Here is an 11,300-nt window from a genome sequence, read left to right on the forward strand (position 1 = left end):
AAAGCCATTGGATTTTATTCGGAAGCCATAAAACTAAGCAGTAACAATGCAACATACGACAGTGATAGGTCCCAAGCTTATCTAGAACTTGGAAGGTAGCATATCATCCTTGCCTTTCACTTTTCAAAAGTTATTTAGCAAGCATCATGATTTTTTATTTACTTTTATTATTATCCTTTAACTTTATATGCAGTTACCTCCAAGCTGAAGCAGATTGTACAAAAGCAATTAACTTTGACAAAAAGGTGATTTACCTCTATAAATAATCCTGAACTTGGATAATTATGAAAGTTCTGTGATGATTGATTTTCTTGTCATGAAGACAAACAACTTTTGCTTATAATCCAAATTTCAAATATCATGAGTCTGCTTCATATGAAGCTCCTTCTAACGTAGGTTCAGATTCTTGCATATTCTATAATTTCTTGGATCTAGTAGCTGTGCAGAATTTTATTATTTATTGATATTAATTACCTGTCTTTTCTTTTTCCGCAGAATGTCAAAGTGTATTTTAGAAGAGGTAGAGCTAGAGAGATGCTTGGCTACTATACCGATGCAATTGATGGTAAGATCTTTCATTCAGTTCAGACTTTGTGCGACAAGTATCTACACAGGCTACTATATTTCTTTTTTTACATCTTTGTTCGATTGTTGCTCTTATTTTCATATGAAAGTTTCAGAATTTCCAAATCATAGGTCAGCTATTTTTCTTTGCACAACACAGCTTGGAAGATTAGAAGTTGCAAAGGTTTGTTCTTGTAATGCCTGCAAAGAGATATTAGTTGGCTTGTAAAAGTTGTTAATTCTGATTTTTGAACTTCTACTTTATGGATGAACTGTGTAGAAAGTCTGCGGAAGCTTGAGGAACAACCTGAATGGTTGAGGGGTGGAAAGCTCTGCGGAAAGCTCTGTGATTATCATGTTTGTAGGTTTACATAGGATATGCTTGTCCTTTTTGCATTCTGAATCTATCTATTCTATTTTGCAGTTGGAGAAATGATACAAATGTCATTTTAGCTGATGAAATAGGTCTTGGTAAAATTGTTCAGTCAGTTTCAATGCTTGGTTTTCTACAGGTAGAGTACCTTCTCTATTAGGTTACAAATGCACTTGTAGAATGTTAAATTAATCCACTTGTTTCTTTATACAGAATGCCCAGCAAATCCATGGCCCTTTTCTTGTAGTTGTACCATTGTCTACTTTATCAGACTGGCTAAGTATGCTAACTGCCAAGTGAGTAACATAAAAAAGAATCTTGCACTGACTTAGTTATAAACATGAACATGTAGCTTATATTGTGAATTTTCTTGAATTTGCATGTTTCTGTGTTTTCGTCCTAGTATTTCTTGTTATCTTGCTTGATGTTATCTTGCTTGATCGTCACACCTTTGTATAACTTTTATTGACTTATAATTTATTGCTGCTTCTATTACCTTCCTTGTTTATCAGATAGATTGTTTCATTTTATTTATAGAATTTATTGCTTATACTATATTTGAAACCGTTGCAATTTAAAAAAAAAAAAAACAACATAAATCTGCGGCGGTTTTGAAATCACCGCAGATTTTTTAAATCCAATACAGAAATAGCGGCGGTTCTGCAACCGCCGCAAAATCGTCAACCTGATTTGTGGCGGTTGTGCCAGCGGTTCATTAGAACCGCCACAAAATCATATTACAACCCCCTAATAAGCGACGCTTCTGGAACCGCTGGAATTTCGTTTCGCAGCGGTTTAAAACCGCCGCAAATCCCTAAATAAACCGCTGCTACTCAGCGTGTCTCTTGTAGTGGATGACATTAATAATAAAGAATAAAAAATTATCGAATGATTGTAAGCTCAAAAAAAATAATCATGATCAGAAAATAATTAATATATATGATTTAAATATATTTATATATATATATATATAAAGAAGTATTTAGAATTATTTAACAAAATAAATATATTCTAAAAATTTTTATTATTAACTAAACAATTGATATATATACATATAAATAAATATAAAAATTAGTATAATTTATAAATATTATTACACGTATGATGGTATTAATGGAATAACAAAATCATTAAATGATTGTAGGCTAAAAAAATATTTATAATAAAAAAATCAAAAAATAATTAATATATGTGACTTAATATATATGTTACTTAAATAAGGAAAGATTTAAAATTATTTAAATAAAATAAATAAATATATCCTACGAATAAAAAAATTATTGACTAATCGATCAATATATACTGATAGTATAAATAAAAAAATCATTAAATAAAAAAAATAATATGTTTTTAATTTTGGAAATAAAATGTAAATAATGATAATATAATAATTTGTTTAATTATTAATATTTATAATTGTTATTTTAAATCATAAATTTAGAAAAAAGAGTAGATTAACAAAAATAATTAAAAACTATATTAGAGTTGATACACATAACACTAGATTAAAAAAAAATGAACGCATAACATGTTGCTTTTTTATTAATCAAATTAATTTCAATAAAATAATTTAAAATTATAATTTCAACCTTATCACGTGCATAGTACGAATTATTGAACAATTTATTATCATGTACATGACACGAATTATTAAACAATTTCTCATGTGTTTTTTTTTTCCAAAATAAAAATACTATTTTTACTTATAATTATTATTCTTTATTAATTCTTTCATTTAAATACTAATATTATTTATTAATTTTTTTATTTTTATTTCTCACATTTATTAAAAGATTCCTTTTCAATATTTTAGGTATTCATTGTGGTTATTTAATTAACTTATTTTAGGTATTAAATTATTAAAATTTTAGGTATTAATTATACCTCAATTATAGTATTAAGGCTTTGAACATAATTTCAATTTAATTTTGGACAATATCAAATATATATATATATATATATATATATGATATTTTTAGGTATTAATTATTGTTATTTATTAACTTATTTTAGATATTTAATTATTAAAATATTAGATATTAATTATATTCCATTTACTGTGTTAAGACTTTAGATATAATCCTAATTTAATTTTGGACAATGTCAGAAATAAATATATATAATATTAAATTAGAAGAGTAGTTTTTAATTTTACATAAAATAATATAATAAATATAGAGTATAAATAAATTTACTTGACAAATATAATTATTCATAGTATGATATTTTATTACGATAACATATATATAATTTATTATTTTTCTATCACATGACATATTTATTATTATATTTTAAATTTAGAGTTTTCTTGATCTATCATTGCGGTGAAAGAATGGCAAGCAAAAAAAAATATGAGAATATTCCAAACATAATTACCGCTAATCTTTTTTCTTTAGTTTTTAAATATATTATTTATTTTATTTATTTAGAGTAATAAATAAATTTATTATAACTGTAGTACAATTATCTTTAAACTATTAGTATTATTAGTATATTTTTAAAATTATTGATATATTATTAGTATATATAATAAGCAATAGTAAAAATTTTTTCATATTTATCATTTAAAAAATTTATAATTTTCACATAGTCTTTATTCTATTTTTTTTCATACCTAATTACTATTGATTACGATCCTATCAATAGTATCACCTATAGTAGATTATACAAAGAGAAAGTATGAAAAATAAACACAAGAATTATAAGGCTATAGAAAATCTCATCCAAGTTTGACAAGAGCAAGACGGCTTACATAAAAATAGTTCTAATAGATGATAAGATTAGTTGATTTATTAAGAAAGTCTGGGAGACCAGCACTTTTGTTGAAATTTGGCCAGTACTTAACCATCAAAAGAAAAATGATTAATCTTACACTATTAGATGTTATCCCACACCATTAAAAATATTGATGATGGCTAATTGATGGCTGAACATCACAAATTCTGCTGGCCCCTTAGCATTCCTCTGATTTATTTACTAAATTTTTTCAAGTAATGCTAAGTTCAATTTATAAATAGAGTTTAATTTCGATGCACTGACAGTGTAAAGCATTTTACACAGTCGTACAATTACATCCGTTCTTTTGGATGACCATTCACGCGGTCAATATAAAAGGTATTTATTTTTTTTATGTGTCATTACGTAATTGGATGCACATGTAAAACTACTTTACACTGTCAGTACATCAAAATTAAATTCTTATAAATATTTGTAGTTCATATTTTAAGTTAATTTTATAAGTACACCATTTCACAAGTCAAAGACAATTCTTTTTAATAGCTTTGTAAATGCTAATAGCTTTTATATTTAATAGAGAATGAGTCATGTATAGTACATACGGTCGATGATCGTAAAATTCAAGATAATCATTTTAATTTGCTTGCCCATGTTGAAATATTGAAACAAACAAATGAACGATTCTACTTATTTGGTACATAATTAATTTATATTAACCCACACAAAATTTTTTCATTTTGATTTTAAGTTTTGCCAAAAAATTGTATAATAGCATCATTTTATCGATAATAAAAATTTTAACAGTTTATTTATGAAAATATTTGAAATTGTATTGTGACTTTTTTTAGAGGTATATCCTTTTATTAATATACTATTGTTAGTTTTATCGTTTAACATAAAATAAATCAGTAAATTCTCTTTATTTTACACACGTACGAAGTTATAATTTCTTATATTATTCACTCATTTGTCCTTAATTTGGTACTTTTAATTCAATTTTTTTTGTTCAGTTAGATGTTATTGGACTCTTGACATGGAAAAGAAAAACTTATATCATGGTCAAAAATAGAGAGAAGTGACCAGACATTATGATTGATTTTCATGATTTGCAGTATGTAAAATTTTAATATTTTAATATGAATATTTCTTTTGGTAATAATTATGTGTTGTGGTGCAAATTTTTTTTCTTTATGTATTACTATTTACTCTTTTAAGTTTTAATTCTCGCTTTCATTCAAAAAGGAGAAAAAAATAAGATGTACACTATGAGATCAATTTACAATCCAATTACTTGATCATCTATGTGATTACTAAGCAACCGAATACATAATTTATTCTATAATTTATAAAATTTAACAAAGACATTGGTAAACATATTGGTTTCGCATTTATTTATATATTTTATTTATTTATGTTATATTTGTAATTATATTATATCTATTTTTATCAATATATTTTAAAAAAAATACCGTTAGTGTTAGTATACGTACATGGTGTATTAAATAAATTAAACGATAGAAACACGTAACTATTTTCTTTTTCAGCCAAGATTCAATAAAATATTAGAATTTAGACTTGCAAATATCAATATATTAATAGTAAAATGGAGAAAAAATATAATATTATATCAAATAATTTTTTTAAATCATAATTGTAATTTATGATTCAAATCATAATTTAAATATTTTAAACGGAATAATTTCATTTAGAGAATTCATAATTCAAATATAATTTTTATACACTTAATAACTACATTCGAGTTAATACATTTAATACTATATTTAAAAAACACAAACAATGCACATCATATTATTTATTTATTAATTAAATTATTACAATTCAAATTAATTTTAATAGAATAATTTAAAATTATAATTTCAATTTTATCACGTGCATAGCACGAATTATTACACTTGTTCTTCTATAAAAGTAAGAAAAACTTAATGCTACAAAAAATATTCATAATCATTCATTTTTCTTAGTTTGTAAATTCTATACATTATTATACATAAAAAGATAAGTGGTTATGCATATTTTTGCATTCATACAAACAAAATTATTCCTGTAAACTATGGATCACCTTGGGGCTTCTATCATGTATGACCCAACAAGCATTTATGTATGAGAAAGACTGAAAGAGTGTCCCCCTTTGCCAGAAATTGCCAATAGTAACTTCAGAATTGGAAATAATAAATATTGATACGTACTTCAAATGTTCGTGATATGCAAAGTTCAAGTGTTATTTAGAAGATATTAGTTTATATTTTTATAATATTTTAATTTAATTTGATGTATTTTGATTTTGTTTATTTAATTATTAGATTAGACTTTATGTCTATGAGTTTTAGGGTTTCTATATTTTAACCTAATAAGAGGTTATAAATACCTCATATATAAATGGTAGTCGTAGTATAAAATTATTTAGAGGTTTCAAAATCCCTTTTTTGGTTTCGTAATGAAACCATGGTGTGGACAATTGAGGTTGAGGAGTCCCTCTTTTGTTCACACTATGATTTTATCACGAAACCAAAAAAGGTTTTCAAATCTTTAAATCATTCTGTATTACGACTACCATAGTTTATGAGGTATTTATAACCTTTTATTAGCTTAAAATATAGAAACCTTAAAACTCATAAACATAAGGTCTAATCTAGTAATTAAATAAACAAAAATAAAAATATATCAAATTAAATTAAAACATTTTAAAAATATAAACTAATATTTTTTAAATAACATTTGAACTCTTCATATCACGAACATTTGAAACACGTATCAATGTGCTACATAAGAAATAGATGTTATTTCACAAGAGACGGCATTGGTCATGATCATTTGTAATTGTATACATACACAACCACATTTGATGATGCAATTCACCATCTAAAACCATTTTAGATAGGTTTTTGTGTTTTTTTTTAATTAAATCTACAAACTCTTGTATATTTAGAGTTGAAAATAGGCTAGACGATCTGTGCCTACAATCTATTTTATATTTGGTTTGATATGGTGTGACTTATTATAAAATAAACACAAACTTAAATTATTATAAAAGCCTCAATATTAATAGGTTAGGTTTAGATTCATTAATTAGTTTTATTGGCTCGTCAGATCTATTTAAATATATTAAAATATAAATAAATATGTAAATAGTTTTTTAACATTAATAGAATTATTAAATATTTTAAAATTATTATATTTTATTATAAATACTTTTAATTTGTATATTTTAAATATTTTAAAAATTTAAAATTTTTTGTAAATATTAAATTTGGCAATAAATTTTTTAACAAATTGTAAGTGTGGTTTAATACTTAAAAGAGTTTATAACAAATTATAAACCAAATTCAAACCAAATTCAAACCAATTAACTATATAGCATGTCTAATTTGACTTATTTTCACCCCTAATTGTATATTGAACACATTGCTAAAATCCTATATTCCCATAGATAGAAGAATGCCTTCTTTGTTGATAATATATAATAATTATTACAACTCAACACCAAAACGGTGGAGTAAAAATAATAAGCAAACCCAACTTAGAAAACATCACAGGCTCTTTTCAATTATTATTCATCTGAGCAAATCTAAATCTTTAATTCTTTCAACCACTTGATGAACTTGTTTATATTCTCACAAGACCTTCCTCCATCTTTTATGGTGTTCAGCAGCTTCTCTTTTAACACATGACTATTTGATCTTATGTTCTCATCGCTAAGCACTTTATCCACTTTCACTTTTATCTCTTCACGCGAGATCAATCCATTTTCATCTAAATCAAATTCTAATCCAACTTTCAACTCATCACAAATGTATGTTTTGTTAAAGAATTGGTCACCAAAACATGGCCAACACAAGAAGGGGACTCCATTGGACAAACCTTCTATAGTCGAATTCCAACCGCAATGACTAACAAAACAAGCTATGGCAGGGTGACTTAACACTTTTTGTTGAGGAGCCCATTCAACTATCTTACCTTGATTCCCCTTGAATTCATGGGAACTGGAATCTTGACGCACAACCCAAAGAAATGGTCTATTAGTGAGTTCAAGTCCAAGAGCGAGTTCTGTGAATTGTTTTTTATCGAAATGAGCGAGACTTCCGAAAGCAAGATATATGACAGAAGCATGAGGTTGTTGATCAAGCCAATTTACACAAGCAGTGGCGGAACCAGAAATTTCATAAGAGGGGGGCAATTAAATATAAAATATAACAAAAAAATTAATAAAATATGATTTGTAGCATATATATCAAAAAAGTAATTATATTATATAAAAGTCAATGTTCAATTACATACTTTAAGATTTTGATATTTTTAAACTTGTTCGACGATGCTTCATGGAACTAAAATTATCAATTATCATCTCTGAAGTGAACAAGTTGTGTCACAGGTTGTTCAATAATATTTTGAACATTACTCAAAGAATCTGAAGCTGAATTTTGTTCATCATATATTCTCTCTTTTCTCTTGAAAAATGAGTGAATTGTTTTCATCTTTAACATTTTTAACTTAACTTGAACTATCTAAAAAAATAAAAATAATTGCATATATGTTATTTTCTTAAAAAAAATATTAAACCTATTGAGCAATAACAAATAACTTTAGAAACAAAAATATATAATAACCAAAAATAAAGTTATTGATTTACCTTATTATTTTTTTATTCCAAGTCTCACCTAAAAATAATTCTATTGAGTTTTGTCCTCACTTCAATTTTTGAACACTGTCTATTATAAAAAAAATAAATTAATTATTTTAAATAAATAATATAAATAATACTTGACATTATTATTAACTTAAAAAAAACTGAAATATACCTCTTTGAATCTTTGTTGTGCATTCAATGGTTAATATTTTGCTGTTTATTTCTCTTCAGTGGTTTTTCTTCATATATCTTGTTTTGGTATGGAAAGAAAATTAGAATGAGAAGAGTAGAAGACCAAAAGTCTAGGAACCACTAAAAGAGAGAGAAAAGTGGCGCCGATGCCTCTGATGGTTTGAAAAAAATGTTTGAAAAATGTACTAGTGTTACTTTAATTAATAGTATGGGCTTGGGTTAGTATAATAGAACCATTTTTATTAATTATTAGAATGGGCTATTTGTTAACAAGAACAACAATAATTCAAATATCTAATACATAGCGCAGTTTTTAGTTATTTTAATTTATAAAATTTTGTAACTTATATATTTTTTTTTAATATTATATATAAAAAATTTTAATATTATTAATTATTACTATTTACTATTTTTTAAAAAAATTTTGGGGAGGACCATGGCCACCTTAGGCCCCGTAGATCCGCCACTGTACACAAGAGAGATCTTCTTCCAAGAACTGTCCCAATGATCTTTCAGATACACCTTGATTGTCATCATAGCTTCTCAATAATGGACCAATTGGCAATAACTTTGGTACATAGGACAATGCTTGTGGTTCAAGATCGGGTGTGGAGTTACAAAGCCACCACTCTGTCAATTCCAGAGTTTGCATGGCATCAACAACATTGTTAAATATCACATTCCCAAATACAGAGTCAACCCCTTTTGCCCACCATATGGATCCTGTGTCCATGTGTGGAAAACTTGGTGATAATTGAAACGTTTTTTGTGTGACTGGTAACCCTGCAGTTTCAAAACATAATTTTTATTCCTAATATTAGTAAGAAATTTTAAAAATACCTAAACATTTAATTTCTATTAATGTTATTGTAATTTTTAAAATAAGTTTCAAATGTTAACTATATCCATAAATAAATATGATTAAAATTGTCTCCAACTAAGAAAATTACAATCATACTTTTTTATCCAAAATGTTTGGTGGTTTAAGTTTTAAAATTACCTCCCGGTTCGTTGCAATCTCATAGATAAATGAAAGAAGTGTTAAACGGTTAAACCTTCTAAGTTCTAATAATTAAAACAAAAGCATTCCTTGTCTTAAAAACAAAAGCTAAACAAACCCCAAAAATGTTACAAACAGCTTTGATTAGTGAAATTTGAAATGCGATATTCTTACCATTAGAGTCTATGATCCCATCATCAATAAGCTTCGGTATGCTACAATCCAAGGCTAACATAGCTGCTGACGCAGGATAGAGCACAACTCCTTTGATTCCAATCTTGCTTGCAATTTTCAACGCTCCTGCCATAGCTGAGTCAGCAACTACGCAGCTTACTATGATACCATCTTTCAATCTAAGATCTTCAATTAGCTTCTCAAGCATAGCTGGTATGTTCTTCTTTATAGAAACAAATACTTCCCTGAAATTATTTCTGTCTGCATCAGACCCTAACCCGTCCGGCATTGACACCAACTTTATCCGCGATTGTCGGTTAACGCCGCCTTCTTGATTCCCCATGGAACTCAGCACTTTCTTATGGATGAATTCATTGTTGACAAAGATGATATTGCAACCATTTTCAGCCAATCTTTGAGACAAGATCATCATTGGGTTGATATGTCCTTGAGCTGGTAATGGTAATACTAGCACAGTTGGAACACTCATGTTGTCCTCAGATTTTGATCTAGCTGTTATAGTTTCTTAAGAGTTTTCCAACTACTTATATTTGCTATATGCACATATTTAAAAGGTGACATATCTGGTGGCATGAGTTTTGGTGGCTAACAATGGCTTAGATTTGACCAACGAATAAAACGCTGACACGTGGTAAGGAATTAAGTCTGGTAGAAGTTAACGTTGTGAATCTGGTAATTTATTACCGTGGGGGCAATTTTGGAAAACTAACACAAAAAATGCTTCTTGTCATTTGTGCCGCTAACAAAAACCAAAAACGGGTAACGAAGATTATCCAAAAAGAATGGAAAAACCAAAACCTGGAGTTTTTGTAATTTTTCCCTTCAAAATTCAAATCACAGCTTGAAGATAATGATGGATATTTCCATAAGAAAATCGTCGAAGAGAAGATACTCGTGGAGGAATTTATCTTTATTGGGCTTCCGGTTCCACGGGGAGACCGAACAACTTCGCCGGAGTAGAGCTTCAAGGCGTTAGTGTGATTTAGTTTGAAGGGTGCACATCAGATTTGAGAGAGGCCAATCGCAGAATGTTTTGGGACAGCAGACCTAGCGAGAGCAGAATCATAACCACCAAAGAGGATTGGAACATCAATTCTTGTTATATAGTAGTGTTCTTTATGTTTTGTGATTTATTTTGAAATTTGGGGGAAGGATTTTTTACTATTTAAATTTCTTCAGAAAAATTGGATATTATGGATAGTTAGAGAAGAAAGCTTCATCTGAAGATTATTCGGATGGGTATGTGGGTTGGGTTATAGGGAGGGGGCATAACTCAAGATCCAAAATAAAAATAATGGAGTGTACAAGAAAGAAAAAAAAAAGAAATTCCTCTTCAGTATTTCACAGTTTCAACAAATTTACCCTTTAGTTACTTGACTTGCCTTTCTTCGGAGTCAAATGACAATTTCTTCTAGTCAACTTCTACCATGTGTCAAATTCACATTAGTTTTTCACTCTTGGCCACCTTAGTCATCCCATTATTACAGCCACGAGAGATGTCACCTATTTAAAATAGAGTACTTTTGTTAAATTATGGCTAGTACTTAACTATCAAAAGAAAATTGAATGATTCTATACCATTAGATATAATTTCA

At 27.3% G+C, this 11,300-nt stretch overlaps 1 protein-coding gene across 1 annotated transcript; it reads right to left on the reverse strand.

Annotated features, from left to right (window-relative positions):
• Positions 1 to 7,211: 7,211 nt before the first annotated feature.
• On the reverse strand, positions 7,212 to 10,962 carry LOC107621811 (UDP-glycosyltransferase 83A1-like). Its single transcript, XM_021113149.2, has 3 exons — positions 9,685 to 10,962; positions 8,988 to 9,293; positions 7,212 to 7,831 (listed from the first exon to the last, which is right to left on the reverse strand). The coding sequence occupies exons 1-3, from the start codon at positions 10,172 to 10,174 to the stop codon at positions 7,260 to 7,262; spliced, it is 1,368 nt and encodes a 455-aa protein (XP_020968808.2). The 5' UTR covers positions 10,175 to 10,962; the 3' UTR covers positions 7,212 to 7,259.
• Positions 10,963 to 11,300: the final 338 nt, after the last annotated feature.

Source organism: Arachis ipaensis, chromosome B10, assembly GCF_059453495.1.
Source record: "Arachis ipaensis isolate K30076 ecotype BB chromosome B10, ASM5945349v1, whole genome shotgun sequence".
In the NCBI taxonomy this organism is placed as follows: Eukaryota; Viridiplantae; Streptophyta; class Magnoliopsida; order Fabales; family Fabaceae; genus Arachis; species Arachis ipaensis.